Source organism: Scardinius erythrophthalmus (assembly GCF_964197995.2).
Source record: "Scardinius erythrophthalmus genome assembly, chromosome: 12".
Classification (NCBI taxonomy): Eukaryota; Metazoa; Chordata; class Actinopteri; order Cypriniformes; family Leuciscidae; genus Scardinius; species Scardinius erythrophthalmus.
Genome location: NC_138232.1, coordinates 4,391,353 through 4,412,285, shown reverse-complemented (window position 1 = coordinate 4,412,285; position 20,933 = coordinate 4,391,353). Strand labels below are relative to the sequence as shown.

The window sequence follows — 20,933 nt, the reverse complement described above, 5'->3', positions numbered from 1 at the left end:
TCCCAGGATAAAATCAAGTCCCAGCATTTATCTTTTCACTGAATAATCTGTTTACTCAGAAATACAACACAATATGGTTGTAAATGTAAAATGGTTTCAAATGTCTTTGCATGTGAACTTTAATGTGCTCAAATCATGATTTGTAATATATTTCATATATTAAAGCTGGTACCACATAACTTCTTATTTGGTGAAAAATATTGTTTTGATCTTTAACCATCTGAATGAACAAATAGCACAATGACAGTCGGATTTAGACTTCATGGTAATGAGAATTAAGAGGGAACATATGCTTATTTGTAAAGAAAATAATGTCATGGTCCTAAACAGTCTACATTTTCTTTATAAAAAATATCATTTCAATCCTGTCAAGAACGTGTCATGATACAGGGTCGTGATACTGCATGATTTTCATATTAATTACCATGATCATACCATCAATATGTTTTGTATATTATACGATGTATATTACAATCTATATAACATGTAAGATTAAAACAACTTGTCTGAGAAAAACACTGCCACTTGAGAAATGAGCAGTCAGATATAGGACTATATATTTCTGTGAAGAAAAAAGTTTTAGCTCAAAATACCACACAGATATTTTTATACTTGTTAAAGTTGTCCCGGCTTTTGAGGGTGAGCAAAAACGCAACATTTTGTGTCTGTCCCTTTAAATGCAAATGAGCTGCTGCTCCCGGCACAGAGGGCGGAGCTTCAAGAGCTTGTGTCCTTTTACCTCACACCAACATGCACTGAAAATTTCTAAAACTTTTATCCTTTTATGTTCAAACCGGAGTCAGACAATGATGGAGAGACTCAAGAAGTGACAACGTGTAGAAAGCAACAGGACGTTTCTGAATGGTTAGTTGATGAATTTATGTAGCTTATGTGTAGTTATCTTCTAGTCATTGATTAGCATGTTCTGTCATGATAAATCGTGATGATAAATGATAAATATCTCTCTTTGCTTTGAACTTTGAGCGTTGTAACTTTGCAGATGTTGTTTATGCTCAAACAGCAACATTACACACTAACTAAAGTTAGAAAAGTGAAATCATAATCAACCACCCCTTTAAGACCGACTGAAAAAAGGTTGATTTCTAAAAACAAGTAGTGCTTGCAGTGGGTAGCCTCGCCTGTAAATAAACAACAAAAATTATGGATGTCTGAAATACGTGAAAACGTTAACAATTTTTTTTTTAACTCACGTTTTGTAAATAATATGATTTGCAATGAAAAATCGAATACAACATCACTGGAAGGGACATTAAATCAAACTTCGGCAAGTGAAGTAAAAAAAAAAAAATCACATATGGTACACTGAGTGTTGCTTACATTTATTATCTTGTAACTAAGGATTATATTTACTCCTCTTAGCATGTTAGACAGTTAATTTGAGAGCAGTTTGGCTTGCGTTTTATAAACAGACAAATAAGAGGATTATAGCGGATAAGCACTAACGCACTGTCGCCACTAGAAGGCAGTGTTTGACAGGAAGAGATTTTAAATGGCATATGAACGACGCCATCTGCAGATTGTGTAGCCAACTAGTGAACACATTTTAATAATTGTTACAAAACATTAGACAACGGATGTGCTTTGGTCTTGTGCCCATTTTTAAAATGACATCATTCATAATCCATCCATCTTTTGGATTAATTTTAGACAACAATTCAGTTTAATCAAGGATTAGTTGGTTGCCCCAAACATGTTGGATAAAATGCGTTTTAATAATATTAATATTGATAATAAAATGTTGTTTTGACAGGTAAAGGCATGGGGTTATGGCTCTGAACCACGAATGAGCCTAAACATATCAAGATGCAGAACGCATGGCCTTCAAAGTCTTTGATAAGAAGGTAAATAATTTGTTTTATTATTATTTAGCTTATATACAACTTTTTCACGGATACATGTGTATTACAATGTATATATCATTAGCCGACTATTTTTAAGTGCATCTCAAGAAGAAATGTTCTTATCATATTTAATCTAAAAAGAAATAATGTAATAATAGCAATAATAAAGTTTTTTTTTTTTTTTTCAAAAATAAGCCTTTCTAAAATACTGGTTCTGGCAGGTTGCTAAAGAATTGGTTGCTGTGGTATTCTGGGTAATTATTTACTTGAATTTAGATACTGTAGTTTGAATAATGAAAATTATGTGAGGACCATTTATATTTTTGCATTGTAAGATTATTTACATGACAGCACTATATAGTTTATTGTGTGTGTGTGTGTGTGTGTGTGTGTGTGTGTGTGTGTGTGTGTGTGTGTTGTATTTACACACACACACACACACACACACACACACACACACACACACACACACACACACACACATTCATTTTAGATTAAATATGATCTGAACAGTTCTCTTTGAGATGCACCCAAATATAGTAGGCTAATGATATATAAATTATTAAATATATACACGTTTCTGTGAAAAAGTTCAGAGAAAAAAAAGAAAAAAGAAAATATATATATATTTATATATACAATATATATGTAAGCATGATAAAGTATGATACAATGTAATCCGATAATCTGAGAATTGGGAGGAATCTTGTTCATTTAGAGTGAATATAGAATTGACAGACATGTTCCTGACACATTAATTAATTAAAACTAAATAAAACAATTAAAATGAACAAAAATGCCTTTTCATTAGTGTTTGAGACCCGAACCATTACCCATAAATCGTCTGATTTGAGTTCACATCATGCACAGGTGAGGCAGCAAGGGGTTAACATCCTTGAAATCTCTTCCCTGGACACATTCACAGCATCTGTGTCCAACCATTAAGTCCTGTCCTCATTCCTGCTAAGCTAGACGGACAGCCAGCTGAGCCAATCACAGCCTTCAGCTGCCCCGCAGCCAACCAATAGCAGAGCAGGAACGGAGGAGGGACGTTGCTGGATCACACAGCTTGGGTTTGTAGCATCCTTGTAGCTCTTCTTGTCTTGTCTCTGAATAAAATGGTATGAAAGAAAAACAGAAAACAGCTGAAAAGAAAGTAAAATGAGATGTGATTTTGTACGGTGGGACGAAATGTGGTGAACGCAGGGATCCAGAGGGGGAAAACATTTCAATTCACAGCCTCTCATCTGGTCTGTTCTAGCCGAGGAACGAAGGAGGAGGGGTGAAAGGAGAAATTCCCTCTCCTTTTTTTCCATCGGCTGCCTGGAAAACCTTGGAAGGACATCGTCCGTGGCCACATTTCTCCATGAATAGGTCTGTATCTCTCATATTAGCAGCTTGTGACAATAGAAACCATTTTCTAATCAGATTTCAGCTTATTAACACTCATTTTAAACTCTTCAAATGCTCTATAGAATTCAATTAATGCAGAAAAACAGATTTATAACTGATAAGGCACAGGAGCAGACACCTTATTTTGGTGTCTGTTGGTATGTCTAGCTTTGTCTTGTGGTGGCCTCTGATTGGTCGAGGAGGCAGGCTTAAGAATGCCCGAAGCGTTCTGATTGGCCGAAGGACTAACATGTTCTTCATTAAGCGTGCAGACTGTTTACACATTGACGAGACAGAGCTTTCACCCTAAATGATCATGTAAGAAGTTAATCAACAACACCCAAATACACAGATTACTGGGATCCGCTGCAGATATTCTTGTCTTCTGTGCTTGAATGTCCTTTTTTGACAGGGAAAAACATCAGAGAGTCAAATACCTGTAATCTACAGTTTGTTGACTATTTCAGTTTAAGTACAAACAAAATCACATTTACAGGATTGTGCTTGCAATGGAAGTCTGAGCAATGGATTTCGCCAGGATTTTTTTTAAATACGTGGCTGTTTTGAAAGTACAGCCTTTACAACATTAAATGTTAATGTAAAATAAAATCATGAGATTTGCTTGCCGATGCAAAGTTATATCTTATAAGACACCATGACTCCTGTGGTGACAACGTAAAGCCAGTAAAAGTGCGTGCAAGCATACTAGAAAGAGATGTGATATCAGTAGTGTTTACATAGAGCAAACTTCATCCAGGAATTGATGCATAAGATGATTTAGACTTAACTCAAATAACACACTTTTTGCATTGAAGAATTATTTAAAGTGCATTAAAGAAAATGGAAGCTGCACATTTAGGCTTTTAAATCCTCCAGTTTGGGCCCCTACACTATTGTAAGTGCATTCCTGGAAAGACCTGGTAAACGAGAAGTTGAAATTACTGTTTGTGGTCGGTGTTTTAAAGTGGTGTGATTAGTTGCTAGGGTGTTCTAGGTACTGTAGATGCTAGGGCATTGCTATAGGGTGTTCTGACCAGTGTTGTTAACCCTTTTAATGCATTAAAAACTGTATACCTGTTGTATTCCCGGGGCCGTTTGGATTTTGTCATAATTTAAGATTTTTATATTGTAACTGATCAGTAACTTCTCATTAATGAGTGAATGTGCACATTTAAAAAAAAAAAAAAAAAGTTTTGATGGTTTTACCATGCTATTACTACATTCATTATGTTACATGTCATTGCCGTAGTAATAACAGTAAATTATGCATAATTACATGCAACTAACCCTCAACCAAATCCTAATCCTACCCTAATCCTATAGTAAGTACATGTAGTTAATTATTATTACTCAGTACTTAAATATATAATTACACTGAAACACTGACACCTTAAAATAAAGTGCAACCCAATTTTCTTTGAAATTTAACATTTAGCAAGAACAACAGCAAAAACCAGTTTAATACAAGAAAACTACACATTATTTTTCTAAAATATTCTGAAATGTTTTCAAACTAAATATATTAATTAAGCTAAGTTTCAGAATAAATAAAAAAAAATCTTTTTTGGTAAAATCGTTTTTGGTAATTTAAATAAAATATAATTAGTAGATGAAAATTTCAAAAAATACAAGAATTGTTGCAAATACATGTTGCATTGGCAACTGGCTGAAATATGTTTTAGTTAAAGTATAAATTAGACAAAAAATTAAATAGAAATGCATTACAGCTATAGAAAAAAAACTAAAAGTAATAAAAATGACAAGAGCACATGACAAAAGTACTAAAAAGTACTTCCGAATGCTAGTATCCACACCGGCGCGGCGACTGACAGCCGCACATTCTCCTCAAAACATTGGATTCATCCGCGCTGTGCCGTGCCGAGGCACAACCCACGTAAAGTTGATAATTCTGCGAATAACTGCAATCGCAGATTTCAAACACAGATGGCGACAAAACTACGAACTGCAGCTTTAAACTAAAATAACAATTAAAACTGAAAATATAAAAATAAAAGGTGTATATAGGCTATATATATATTAATATATATATATATATATATATATATATCTCAAAATATTAATTAATACTAACTAAAGTAACACTGGTTCTGGCTGGTTGCTAGAGAATTAAAGCTAAGTGGTTGCTGTGGTATTCTGGGTAGTTACTTCAATGTAAGTGTGTCGTATTTTTTTCACCTGTTTTATCATCAAAAAATTGTGAAAAGTCTGATCACTTTTGCACTTTTCACAACTGCACATTCTTTTAATTCCTAGTGTTTGGGGTTTGTTTAAATCACCAAATATGAGCAATTGATGTTTGCCTTACTTACATGATCATATAGATTCAGCAAGTGTGTGAATTAATGCATCCGATATAGGTTCAGCGTCTCAGCTGCAGGTGGCCTCAGGCCTGTTGTTAGAAAGTGAGAGAGAGAGAGAGAAACAGCGAGAGCAAGCAAGAACGCATCTGTGTATCTCTTTGTCATCTCTTACGAAACGCAACTCTTTCAACGTGAAATGTGTTTCTGGGTACTTGCTTTCCTAGGTAGAGTATCAGTGTCTCTGTTTCTCTGTGCCACTCTCGTACCCACATCCTGCCATGACACCCGCTGCTGCAGGGAGGATAGAAGTATAACGGCAACAAAACACACACACACACACACACACACACACGCACGCACACACACACACACGCACACGCACACGCACACAAACACACACACACACACACACACACACACACACACACACACACACGCTCACACACGCCCACACACACGCTCACACACGCCCATACACACGCACACATATGCTCACACACACACACACACACACACACACACACACACACACACACATGCTCACACACGCCCATACACACGCACACATATGCTCACACACGCACACACACATGCTCACACACACATACACACACACACACACACACACACACACACACACACACACAGACACACACACGCACACACACACACACACAAACACATACACACACATGCCCATATACAGACAGACACACACACACACACGCCCATACACACACGCATACGCCCACGCCCACGCCCACACACACACACAGACACACGCCCATACACACACGCACACACACACGCCCATACACACACGCATACACACACGCCCATACACACACACAAACAGACACAAACAACACACGGCTCACACACAGACACACACACACCCATACACACACACGCCCATACACACACAACAAACACACACATGCACTTTCAGGAGAATTATGGGTGAATTCCAATTTAATTTTCACACAGAATAAAAAATAAAATAAAAACCCCTTCTAAACCTGCTCCTTCTGCAGGACACAAAGACTTTTAAGACTTTTGGGTGAATTATACCTTTAAGATATTTTTCAGTGTGACCGTTTATTCATGCTAATTCCGTTATAAATTGTCAAGCCAAATTTTCATTAGTTTAATTTAATTGGTTTTAATTAATATTAGAAAAAAATATATTATTTAAATAAGCAAAACAATTTTTTTTACAGTGTCCCATTATTATGTATAAATAATTTTAATTTGAAAAATATATAATTTATTCGTTTTCTTTTTAAATTACAGTAAGGAGAATATGGTTTTGTCGTAAAAATAAGCGTTGTTTTGGGGTGAAATACTTTCTTTTTTTACAAGCTTTGTGAAATTATATCATTCACATTCAGACACATTTTCATACATTCAGTACACTACTGTTCAAAAGTTTCTGTAATATTTTTTATTTATTTTTTTATGCTCACCAATGCTGCATTTTGATTTTTTAAATATTACAATTTATTTTGTTCACATATATTTTAATGATACAAAGCCTGAATTTTCAGCATCATTACTCCAGTCTTCAGTGTCACATGATCCTTCAGAAATCATTCTAATATGATGATTTGCTGCTCAAGAAACATTTCTGATTATTATCAGTGTTGAAAACAGTTGTGCTGCTTCATATTTCTCAGGAAATAGAAAGTTGAAAAGAACATAATTTATTTGAAATAGAAATCTTGTAACATTTTAATTATCTTTACAGTTACTTAATAACTGTACAGTTGCTGAATAAAAGTATCTTTCTTCCAAAAATAAATAAATCTTTCTGACCCCAAACAGAAGTGTATTTTGAGAACGGTAGTGTATTTTGAGAGTAAAACTACACAACACACTTTTTAACTTTTAACTTAACTTGTACATGTCAAATTTTAAATTCTAGAAAGAAAGTTGATTCATGCCACCAAAAGCTGTTCATCTTTGTTTCGAACGTCTTGTATATTTGTGTTCATCAAGCTAAATATTTTTCAAAATGGTCATATCTAGATTGGGAATTTAATTTTACTGTTCTGAATTTCTGAAGAACGAAAGTTTACTGTTACTGGATGAAAAGCACCATAAAAGTGTCATAAAAGTATAGTCCATATGACTCATGCACAATATTCCGAGTCCCCTGAAGTCATGCAATAGCTTTGTGTGAGGAACAGACTGAAATTTAAATCCAGTTTTCATCAAGATATCATATGGCTTGGAATATTCATTGGATTTATTTTGTTATGAAGGTGAGCCAACAATAACCGACTTTTATTTTTTGACATGCCTCTTTAACAGCATGAGAAGCTCTTTGTGAATGGAGACAGTCTGCGGTTTAGGAGATTTCTACATTCTCATTCACATCCACGAGATCTCAACAGCAGATTCTCCTATTCTCTATTTTAAGCGGCGAGTCTCGTTCCTGCCTCCAGCCCCCACATCCACAAACACACATACACACACACACACACTGATCCTAACGGTTGTAGTGTGGAAGGAAGCTTGCGGTTTGCCAACAGTATCTTAAAAGTTCACACATCCATATGTTGTCCACAGGGTTTGTACTCGCGCAAACATACACACATGTCACACACACACACTTTCAGTCAAGAGCATGCAATCACACACAGATTTTTTCACTGAGCCACTAAACTATCCAAACCTGAATGAATCTAAAATCCCCTTTTTTCCCCCTGTTTTAAGTTTCTAATTGATTGGGTGCTTTCAAGTGCAATGACACATCTCAGATATTCATAAAGAAAAAAGACTTGTCAAGAAAATTCTTCTTGTTGAGTTTAGCACCCTAACCCTAACCCTAACCCGTTTGACCAAATCGCATACTTTTCAGAGAGTTTTAACTAAGTTATTTAACAAGGATTCTTTACGATGACAGTAAAGACATTTAAAATGTTACAAAAGATTTCTATTTCAAATAAATATTGTTCTTTTTGAACTTTCTATTAATTAAATAATGCTGAAAAAAAAGTTTCACGGTTTCCACAAAAATATTATCAGCACAACTGTTTTCAACATTGAAAATAATCAGAAATGTTTCTTTAGCAGCAAATCATCATCTTAGAATGATTTCTGCTGGATCATGTGACACTGAAGACTGGAGAAATACACAGAAATAAATTGCATTTTACAATATATTCACATAGAAAACAGTTATATTAAATTGCAATATTATTTCACAACATTGGAGTTTTCACTGTATTTCCAACAACTAAATGCAGCATTGAAGAGACTTTTAAAATCTAGAAAAGTACAATCTTTTGACCACAAACTGTACTGAAATATATAAAAAAATAGTATATATATATATTTTTTTTTTAAATGGACTGTTTTCTCCAGTATTTGTATTTTTATGCTTAATGAGTAAACGGTAAATTATAGTGGAATCAATTGTTCGCTTGCTTCATGTAAGTTATGTTATTTATGCCAAATATGATGAGAGGGACCCCTTACTAAAGTATAAAAAGCAGCCGTTTTCATGTATACAATTATACTGTTAAAAATAAAAATATAATTAAGTGTGTAAAATATTATCTGGAAAACATTGTTTCTTTTTTATTCGAATATTTTTTAATGTATATAAACCTGAAAAGAAACAAATCTATGGCTATCAATTGAATTAAACAATGTGATTAACCCCATCATTTTCAACCAGTCTTTTGAAAGAAGAATGAAAATTAAAGAACAAAAATATGAAATACAAAAATAAAATAAATATAAAAAAAACATTTTTTTCATGGACCCCTAAGTTTGTTAACTCACCACATGCATGTTTCAGAACAAAGCCAAATTCGATCCAACACTAAGTGATGTTCCTCCACAGGATTCCTGCCGGAGTTCAGGAACACCGTGAGCGCATCATGGCCGCCGCCCATTGGAGGATTGAATCCCAGTAGGGTTGCCTTCAAAACACACTCGGCTCGCCTCCACGCCGGCGTCCTGCAACAACCATGTCTCTGACCACCACCAAACCCCAGCTGTTGACGTCCACCCAAACCCAAACCCTGACCCCATTCCCAGCCCCCACCCTCCCCCTCACCACCTTCATTCCTGTTCTCACAAGCTCAGGAGAGCCCAGAACCGAGCCGGAGAACATCACGTCCAGGATCACGTGGTCCGCCAACGGGACGGGCCTGAACTCCACGCAAATGCCCGTCGCGTCGGTGGAAGGCGCTGGGATGGGAATGGTGCTCGTTCCCTTTGGCATCATCACAGTCATCGGGCTGGCTGTTGTTGTGGTGAGGAGAATAAATCATGGATTCCACAAACATGTTAGGCAGGATCATGTGACACTGAGGACATTTTAAAATACAGTCAAACAGAAAACAGTTTATTTTAATTTTTGATCAAATAAATGCAGCCATAGTGAGCATAAGAGACTTCTTACAAATCTTACCGACCCCAAACTTTTGAACGGTATTGTATATGCTTGTGTACTTCTAAAAGTTGACAAAATTAAGCAGATTTACATGTTTAAAATGTAACACTCTTTGTGATGAAATTATTTGGTCTTTTATGATATCATTCTGTTGGTTTTAATTGATTTAGAATGTAATATGTGACCCTGGATCACAAATCCAGTCACATGTCGCACGGGTATATTTGTGGCAATAGCCAACAATACATTGTATGGGTCAAAATTATACATTTTTCTTTTATGCCAAAAATCATTAGGATATTAAGTAAAGATCGTGTTCCATGAAGATATTTAGTAAATATCCTACCGTAAATATATAAAACGTATTTTTGTGAGTGAATGCAGCACAATCGCGAACATAAATGGACAACTTTAAAGGAGATTTTCTCAATGTTTCGATTTTTTTGCTCCCTCAGATTCCAGATTTTCAAATAGTTGTATCTCGACCAAATATTGTCCTATCCTAAAAAAAAAAAAAACATACATCAATGGAAAGCTTATTTATTCAGCTTTCAGATGATGTATAAATCTCAATTTCAAATAAATGACCCATGTGACTGGTTTTGTGGTCCAGGGTCACATATGTGAATTTATGTAACACTTGAATCTTACATAACATTTTTCTTTTCTTTACCAGCTTCTGTACATCCGGAAAAAGAAAAGGTAAGAGAATGTGCATTCCTGTATGGCTCCACTACAGCCTTGAGAATTGAAGGTTCTACAGTGAATATTTAATACGAGGCTGTGAAAAAAGTTGGCCTCTGATGTTTCCCACATAGAAGCTGTGTTGTGTTTTTCTCTAGGCTGGAGAAACTGAGACACCAGCTGATGCCCATGTACAACTTTGATCCGGCTGAAGAACAGGATGATCTAGAACAGGAACTCTTGGACCACGGACGAGACGGAAGCCCAGCAGGACCAAACTCCAAAGTAAGAGTACAACACCACAAGGGGCCGAAACATGCCATCAAATAATATAATAATTGTTGTGTCTGTAGATAGATAGATAGACAGACAGACAGACAGACAGACAGACAGACAGACAGACAGACAGATAGATAGATAGATAGATAGATAGATAGATAGATAGATAGATAGATAGATAGAATGGTACAATGATATATTGTTGGATAGATAGATAGATAGATAGATAGATAGATAGATAGATAGATAGATAGATAGATAGATAGATAGATAGATAGATAGATACATAGATACATAGATAGATACATAGATACATAGATAGAACAATATAATGTTGGATAGATAGATAGATAGATAGATAGATAGATAGATAGATAGATAGATAGATAGATAGACAGACAGACAGACAGACAGACAGACAGACAGACAGACAGACAGACAGACAGACAGATAGATAGATAGATAGATAGATAGATAGATAGATAGATAGATAGATAGATAGAATGGTACAATGATATATTGTTGGATAGATAGATAGATAGATAGATAGATAGATAGATAGATAGATAGATAGATAGATAGATAGATAGATAGATAGATAGATAGATAGATAGATAGATAGATAGATAGATAGATAGATACATAGATACATAGATAGATACATAGATACATAGATAGAACAATATAATGTTGGATAGATAGATAGATAGATAGATAGATAGATAGATAGATAGATAGATAGATAGATAGATAGATAGATAGATAGATAGATAGATAGATAGATAGATAGATACATAGATACATAGATAGATACTTCGATAAATATATACAATGCTAGAACAATAGAATGTTGGATAGATAGATAGATAGATAGACAGACAGACAGACAGACAGACAGACAGACAGACAGACAGATAGAATGGTACAATGATATATTGTTGGATAGATAGATAGATAGATAGATAGATAGATAGATAGATAGATAGATAGATAGATAGATAGATAGATAGATAGATAGATAGATAGATAGATAGATACATAGATAGATACATAGATAGATACATAGATAGATACATAGATAAATAGATACAATGATAGAACAATATAATGTTGGATAGATAGATAGATAGATAGATAGATAGATAGATAGATAGATAGATAGATAGACAACACAGGGTTTCTTTCAAAAATAATTTCTACCATATATTATTAAATGCTTTATCTTAATTTCAGTTTCTACATTCTCATTTCTCTTAAGTTCTGACACAAGGGCATGTGGTTTGTTATTTGTGGTAAAGTATCCATCACTGTAAATATATATATTTTTTATTACCATACATCCATTTAATACCTCTATTAATCTTCATCAAACAGCAGCTGTGACTGAATCCACCTTTAAACTCTCGTCCATTTGTGTTCTGGCTCATTTAGTCTCACTCTCATGCTGTCAACACAATTCATTACATTTTGCAAATTGATATTTGTGCATTATTACACTGTAGAACTAGGTTTAAGTGTGTATTAATTCTATTCTATAATGTTCTTCCGTCAATGTCGCATGATATTTGCTTACTTTCACTCTCTCTTTCCTGCCACAGACACTGAGCACAAGTCAGGGAACAACCCAAAAACCCAGTCGACTTGTTTTCACTGACGTGGCCGACGCCATCAATGCATGACGACACTCACATGCTGCACAGGAACCAAGGACACGGAATCTGGACAACTGGACACACTGGGATTCAGGAATATTTGCAATTGACATTTGGTACAGTATAGTGCACTGTAGAAAAAAAATTGGGTTAACTGCTGCCTTTTTAATTAATAATTGCTAAGCCAAAGTTACAATCTGCAGCACTGAGATCATTACATCTTTGACCACTTTGATTTTAGTATATTTAGTGAATTTAGTACAAACCCAGAAAACTCTGAAAGTGCAAATGACAGAAGTTATTGTAACAAATACACAATGACATGAATGTTTTTTACGGTGTGCACTGACGAATAAGACATTATACATTTTAAGGACACGCAAAAAAGTCAAGCACTTCAATACAAACGTCCTCGGGGTCAGTCCAACTGTTATGAACACTCATGCAAACAGGGACTTTATTTTCATAGATAATCTCTCGGTGTAATAAGAATCATTTTGAGCCTCATTCATGAAACATGAGCAAAACAAATGTCTCTGTAAATCTTTTGTTAAACCGTTTTGACATAAATTGCTGCATAATGCGACAATTTAGCAAACAATGATTTTAGAAACACTGGATGAGGCTCACTGTGTTACTTGAGTCTGAATGACTGATAAAATAATCAGTAATGCAGATTATTTATTTTTAAGAAGGGAATCCAAATGCAACTTTTGTATGTGAGAAATCTATTCGTTTGGTGAATGAGAGAACCTCACGATTTATTATTTATTCACAGCTGAAAGCGTTCTGTGAATTGATGCGTTTGCTAAAAGGAAATACATGACTTTCTCATGAAGAGAATCTCAGCTTTAAAGTTTCATTTGTTTAATTTGTTTAAAATAAAAATCTTCCTTGTGATATGAGCTTACTGTTTCAGTTCACTGAAACACAAATGTTCTGTCAGAGTCTGAGTCTGCATTGACTGATTACACAAGATTTACCTTTGTGTGTGTGTGTGTGTGTGTAGATGTAATAATCCTGTGCACCACAAACCAGCGGTAGATCATTTTAAAGAAGTTTTTATGACAATGAAGGACATAATAAAAAGGATATTTACACTATGACCTGTGCATGTGTGTTCTTGGAAACTAGGGAATCATTTTTGGTTAATGCAATAAAGACAATAACTGATGGATCATGAGTAACTTTATTCATGAACATACGACTGCACAAACAGCATTATTGGGCTTTGAGGAATGTAGAAAAGAGGTAAGAAAGTTACCTGAGTCTGTATTTATGAGGCACGCTGTCAAATGTTTCATACGCAAATGACTAAACTGACACTATATACCATGATGCCTTGCTTGGTTGACTTCACATGAAAAAAAAATCCTCATAAGAAAAAAGTTCTTTCTTAAAATGAATTTTAAGAACCATTTTACCAGTTTTAAGAGCATTTTGCAGTATATGAACTGTAATGTGTCACACAACTCAGCGCAATAACACAATTCAGAGCAGTAAAAATTAGATTGAACGATTAAAAAAAGCAAATTGTGAAAATATAGTGCCAAAATGATATAGTGTGCCAAAGTCTGCATTGACAATATATGCATTTCACTGTAACAAATGAGTTGCCATTGTGTAGAGTGAGCAAACAAATTCACTGAGGTTTCTGGTGTTGAGGTACTGAATTACAATTATGATGATTGTTGTTGAACATTTACATTACTGATGAAGTCATTATTTCTGTTTGGTGTAAACAGACACGATAAAATCCATTCATTCCCCTGTAAACATTCAACTAAAACAATAAAAGGCAACACTTTACAATAAGGTTCATTAGTTAATGCATGAACTAACAATGAGCAATACATTTGTTATTAATCTTTGTTCATGTTGGTTAATAAAAATACAGCTGTTCATTGTTTGTTCATGTTAGTTCACAGTGCATTAACTAATGTTAACAAATACAACTTTTGATTTTAACATATTAGTAAATGCTGAAATTAATATGAACTAAGATTAATAAATGCTGTAGAAGTATTGTTTATTCTTAGTTCATGTCAACCTTGTTAAGCTTATTGTAAAGTGTTACCCAATAAAAAGAAATTATACATTAAAAGATTAATCATTAAAATTGTTTCAACATTAAAATGAGTAATTTCAAGCTTTGGTAATATAATGTTTCCAGAATCCTGAGAAGTACATGATTAAACAAACTTTATATAACCCATCATCAGGCATCATCCATACACCGAGATGATTTTGTGGTACATTGATTTTGAAATCCCAAGATCTTGAACATTAAATAAATGTCTTGAACGAAACAAGTTCATGTTTTTTGTTGTCATTTTTGAAGTGATAAAAGCCCAGTTCACACCAAGGACAATAACTATAATGATAAAAATAAAGATTTAGTTCTAAAAAGAATTCTAAATATAAAAGAATAGCAGAGTTCACACCGCAACTATAACGATAACGACACAGAGAAACAATATCGTTGGAATCACTTTCTGATCCATTTTTCTTGCAGCTGATGAACGATAAAAGCATTGACAGCCAATCAGAATCCATCCTGCTTTAAAGAGCTTGAGCATTAAATCGGCAGACGACAAAACCGCAGCGTGTTTATAACAAACAGAACAATATCTGCTGGTGTGGACGCTAATAAGGTTATCATTATAGTTATTGTTCTTGGTGTGAACGGGCTTTGAGACATGTCTGGCCACCAAAATTGTGAACAAAAATGTGTTTTAAGAAAGCAAACCAGTTCAAATTTAAGAATCCATGAGAAATGATGATAAAGGAAAAGATGATGTGATAAAATGGCAGTGTAAATTGCTGACAGGTGTCCACAATAAAGATTTCGAAATGAGAAGTGTAGTAAGGGAATGCATGTCTGATTCTGAGCCCTCCGTTTTGGGTGCAATTTGAGGACTGGCACGTTTTCCTTTTTTACAGTGTACATGAAGGCAGTTGAGATGGAGAATTACCCCTGACGAAGCATCATAGTCATCAGTGAGGTAGTTCTAGTCGCTCTCCTGTGATGTTAACGCAGCAGGCGGAGTCTGAGTGGGCGGGTCTTCGGTTGACTCCGCCCCTTCAGCAGTCTAGGTGCAGGGGACAGAGAACCAATGAGGAATGTGTGTGTGCGTGACCCGAGAATCACGACAGTTGGGACAGGAAACCAAGAAATGTAAGGAGCTGTGCTGGATTTCCCTTAAACACACTGAGTCATTTAGTTCTGTTCTAACCTGTGAATTGTTTGAGTAACGGGGAGTTTCTTAACGGTTTCTGGGTTTCACTTCAAAAAGACCTCCTACTTTTGACAGTCACTGATTGACAGGTTTGACGGGTTAAGTGTTTAACGGCATGAGATGATTATCATGCACAACTATTCATTTTTTTCTTTATGGGTTGCAGGGCAGCAAAAAAACGAATCAATATGACGGGTTATGAAAATAATCGACTCGACTAATCGAGTTTCATTATTAATTCGAGTCTTTTCCACTTTAAATTGGTGAAAAACATTTCTATGAACACTTGTATTCTTGTAATGTGAGCATTGTTACTGTAGACAAGCAATTAAATGTCTCTTTCTTCGTTAAATGACAATTTATCTTAGAATTTTTTTTTTTGAAAGAAATTAATACTTTAATTCAGAAAGGATGCATTAAAGTGACAGCAAAAACAATGTTTTAAAAAATATTTCTCTTTCAAATAAATGCTGTTCTTTTGAACTTTCTATACATCAAAAAATCCTGAAAAAATTGTATCCACAAAAATATGATGCAGCACAACTGTTTTCAACATATATATATATATATATATGTTGTTTTTTACCTGCTGTTCTTCCTGATGAATGGTCTTCTGAGGCTATAAATTAGAGAGAAAAAGAAGGTGAGAAAAAAAGACATTTCTGCCAACTCAACACATAAACAGGACTTTTAACAAGAAAGAATAAAGCAATCATGTGCAGTGCACTTAACATTAACATCTAATCAGGTAAATAGGGTAATGTTTGATTTCATATTAAAAGGGGTCATATTATTGAAGAAAGAATTTCCTAAACAATGGAGACATACTCTACTAGTCTATCCAGACCATTTCTGAATGCTGAAAGCTGCAGAAAACTGCTAATTCCTGATATTTTTGAGGTCATGTGTTCATATTTGTGTAATGCACTTTAAAATTCTGTTATATTTGAGTTAATCAGCTGCTAATTTAACATGTCGTACAGTATGCTGCAGAGTTTGAAGGAAAGTGTGTGATTCTCACCCATTTTCGTGGTCTACCTCGAGGTCTTCGTTCTCTCAGTGGCTCAACCTGCGTCCAAAAGCAGATGAAGGAAAGAGAGCGCATGTTATATGTCTGAGCAAGAATCAGTGAGCTTAAGTTGAGGTGCACTCCAGCAAGTTGTCTTACTTTGGCTGTGACCCGCTGGCCTTTATTTTTACTGCCTCTTGGTCTTCCTCTCGGCCTCTTAGGAGCTGAGGGTTCAACGGGCTCCTGAGGGAATCAATTCACTTGGTTGGTTTAACTCAATTTATTTAGTATCCATCCATCCATCCATCATTGCATCTCTCTGACCTGTGGTTGTTTGCGAGGTCGTCCTCTGCTGCGTTTGGGAGCTGGCGCCTCTTCTTCTGGGGCCACTGCCTCCATCTGACCTGCATCGGTCTCCTCCACGTCCATCCTGACCCCAGAACACCTCACACATGCATGGACACACACAATCTGAACGAGACTTGAGTGGACACAGGAAGAAATGGAGAGAGATATGGTTAATGGACAATTTGATGGATGTAGAAAGAGCCTACAATTAGTGTAAAAGCCAACCATTTGTACAGTCAGCTTGAATGTATTGCAAGATAAAGTGAGGAGGAGAGGTCTTTATTCTACATATACTGCACATTACCCAAATTATAACATGGCTACTTGGCTACCAAATAAATACATTAATAGATAAGAAATACTGATTTGAGTTTATTTCATTATGTGAAAGGAAATTCAAAAGACATGAAACCAGCAAATATTGCACCTAAAAGGAAAACAGGCAAACTACTTAACTAACAAATAGTTAAACAAAATAAAAATCATAGTGGTTTGTTGCGTGAGAGGTTAAAATGCATCATAACTTTACGCTTTGTCCTCATCAGTCACACACTGCAATTAGCTTAATACGGTCACTTTGTATTTGAATAAAAATCTCTGTCTCATAATCAACTTCTCATCTTCTACAGTCACTGCTGCTCTGACATCATCTTCTCATTCCTACAATGACACAGACATTAGTCATAGTTTTAACAGTAACAACTTGGGGCGTGAGAATTTGATATTCCACAAAAATAAAGTCTCTCTCTCTCTCTCCTTCTCTATACACACACACACACACACACATATATATATATATATATATATATATATATATATATATATATATATATATATATATATATATAAACCTAAGAAAACCCAAGAGTAATTTCAGGCGTTCAGTATTTACTAGTCAATATCATCATATATTCACTGTAGACTCTTCATCCTACAGCTACACGTTCATATGATCATATGTCATTTATTGGCTGTGAATGTACGTATATACACATGAATTTCATCAATGACAGCTTATTTAACCCCTGCTGGCAGAGAGGGATCTTCTAGGAGCCTGTTCAATGGCATCTATTCACATGAAACGTAACTTTCCATGTTCCTCTCATGCATATATAACTAACCGCTCTACACTATAAACTATGTGTTAGTGACTCCTAATAAGAAAACCTAATAAGCTTTACCAAAATAGTACCATGTGCTATTGAACTGTTTGATTAGCGTGTTCATATGCAACGGTATTTAAAAGTCAATGTAAGGTACTTCAAAGAATTCCCATTGTGGTAGATGACAAAAAAACATGTTTTTCCCATGCATATTTTGTGGTAATAATAAGGTACTTTTTGTATCAGGGAGAACACACTAACAAAAAAGTACCCAAATGTACCATAGCAGTTTTGGTTTATCATGTGTTTTGAACATATACCAACACAACAAAAATTAAACAGTAAAAAATTAGGGTCTATAAAAAAATAAAAATAAAAATCTGGAATGGAAGGGAATGGTACACTAGCTATTCAGTGAGTTTTCAGTGGTCTTTAAAATATCTTTCCATATGGTGGGCAATTACGACAGCCCACATTTTTCACATACTTTCAGACCTACAGAAAAATGTAGCTGGCGGTCGTGAACTACCGCGTGAAACGAGCATGCTTTGTGGTGTCCTAAGGATGCAAACACATCCTTAGCAACATTTAAAGAGGGAGACACAAAAATATGATTACAGACACTACAACAACTTCAGCGGCCGGAGAAGAGGAACACGTCAGAGACAAACATAACAACAGAGGTGACAAAACAAAGTAACTAAAAGCACCATGGGATTACCCTGTTTTTGAGGACAAAATATCAATGTTTTTCTTTTTTTATAGTACCATGGCAATGACATTTTTGGGCATATACCATGGAAATTCCTTAGTATTCTTTAAAGATGCAAATACCATGGTAGATCAATATGGTATAGTATATTTTGGTGTACCATGAATGGCATGATACTGTACACTTCTTTTACAAAACATACTATGGCTGTGGCACCATGGTACAGTGATAGTATCATAGCACAGAAACTTACCATGTTATGTGGCACTCCAGGGTTCAAGGGTACTCCGAAGAGTAACATGGTACTATGGTACAAGCCTAAAAAGTTTTTATTGTATTTTTAATTCTATTTCTGAATTTACGTCTATTCCTTAATTTAAAAAAGGTGCCAAAAGTACAGTACTGTCCTTTTGTAGCATGGCTATATTAAAAAATCATTGAGTTTTATTGACATGGAATCTGAGATATTCAGATTTCATCACCATAACAACACAACTTAAGCATTAACAAAACTGATTTGTTAAAAAAAATAAAAAATGTCATATGTTGACATTTAGTGTAGAGCACTTTACCTTGTTTACGTTGTCCTCAGCACTTTGCGTTCACCTGGAGCAGCGGCCGCGTCGCGTGTGATGAGACCGCGAGTCTGTACATCAACATAACATGATTGACATCATTTCTGGCCCCGCCCTCCTCTACTCACGTCAATCATTGTCGAACCTCAACTTCTAGCTCGTCTTCTTCTAGCCAAGGCTCTGCAGTTCTTCTTTTGCTGTTTGTAACGGCATCTTTCATGTCAGGTTAAATCGCTTCTTCTCGTAAACACTGCCAGCGAGCGCGTCGCTGCAAACGTCGCATTTGTCGACTGGATGCTGCCGTCGCGTCGCGTTTTCTTGCCGCATAGGCAGCTGTTTTGATTGGTTAACTTGGTGGCTTGTTTGTACAGTCTGTGGCATCGCGTCACAAGCATGACGCCCATAAAATCCCTTTAAAATGTAGTTGCTAAACCACCGACAACACGATCTGTTACCAGTTTGATAATTTACTAGAATATTAGCCCTTTGCTACAGTGATGACACGACCATAGCGTTAAGGAATGAGTAATCAGGTCATTTTTCTTCTCCTAAATAAGTATTTCAAGAAAACAAAAATTAGTCATTAGCAGAAGAACGAGAAAGCACTAACAAAAGTCCCTAAAAGTACCATGGCAAAACTATGAAGTAGATAGATTCTGTTTTATTGTGTTTTAATCATTATGGTAGGCCTGAATTTCACATAATCGGTAAACAAAAATCATTGTAGCTCCATGATGATGATACCTACTACCATATAAAACAATATCATATAATTTGGGTATTTATTGACAAAAATAATGCAATATAAATAAAGTTCCCCTGCAGTCAATAACTGATCATCTTTCTTTCATAATCAGAATGACTCATTTAAACGTTTTTTTCCCCCCTGTGAAAATAATTTCTATGCCTAAAATAGCTTGAATGTAACTCATTATGCGCATCATGAATATGCTAATTAGCCCCGCCTCTACTCAATCGGACAAGCTGAATGATGCCATCAAAATGAACAAAAATGCCCCTAAAAATGAAGTTATGGGGGAAAACAATGCCTTAATAATGAGTTCCTGATTTTTATATTTATAACGATATAGTTAAGCAATAACCTATCACACAAGCAAGTTCTTTTTGTCCCCAAAAAGCATTTTGCAAATGTGATATTGATATTATAATACAGTTAAATAAACTTGTTCTCCTCAACCAACATCAATGTGCAGCATCCACCAATATGGATATTTTCTTACAAAAACGCATCGCTTCGCTTCAGAAGGCATTTATTAACCCCCTGGAGCCATATGGGTTACTTTTATGATTGATGGATGCACTTTTTGGAGCTTCAAAAACTCTATTCA

At 35.2% G+C, this 20,933-nt stretch overlaps 2 protein-coding genes across 3 annotated transcripts; one reads left to right on the top strand and one right to left on the bottom strand.

The window, feature by feature from the left end:
• Positions 1 to 702: 702 nt before the first annotated feature.
• On the top strand, positions 703 to 13,703 carry cUnh3orf18 (chromosome Un C3orf18 homolog). The gene is made up of 8 exons (XM_081381852.1): positions 703 to 864; positions 1,772 to 1,862; positions 2,733 to 2,935; positions 3,124 to 3,236; positions 9,429 to 9,843; positions 10,660 to 10,685; positions 10,826 to 10,952; positions 12,545 to 13,703. Exons 5-8 carry the CDS (start codon positions 9,556 to 9,558, stop codon positions 12,623 to 12,625), a joined length of 522 nt encoding a protein of 173 aa, XP_081237978.1. The 5' UTR covers positions 703 to 864; positions 1,772 to 1,862; positions 2,733 to 2,935; positions 3,124 to 3,236; positions 9,429 to 9,555; the 3' UTR covers positions 12,626 to 13,703.
• Positions 13,704 to 13,769: 66 nt separating this feature from the next.
• On the bottom strand, positions 13,770 to 19,876 carry LOC308700107 (uncharacterized protein). Of its 2 annotated transcripts, none has more exons than XM_081381483.1 (6): positions 19,582 to 19,876; positions 17,171 to 17,327; positions 17,006 to 17,089; positions 16,859 to 16,906; positions 16,424 to 16,456; positions 13,770 to 15,690 (listed from the first exon to the last, which is right to left on the bottom strand). In XM_081381483.1, the coding sequence occupies exons 2-6, from the start codon at positions 17,273 to 17,275 to the stop codon at positions 15,610 to 15,612; spliced, it is 351 nt and encodes a 116-aa protein (XP_081237609.1). In that variant the 5' UTR covers positions 17,276 to 17,327; positions 19,582 to 19,876; the 3' UTR covers positions 13,770 to 15,609. The 2 variants fall into 2 exon arrangements, with proteins under 2 accessions (XP_081237609.1, XP_081237610.1); XM_081381484.1 differs by having other exon boundaries at positions 17,171 to 17,317; positions 19,582 to 19,640.
• Positions 19,877 to 20,933: the final 1,057 nt, after the last annotated feature.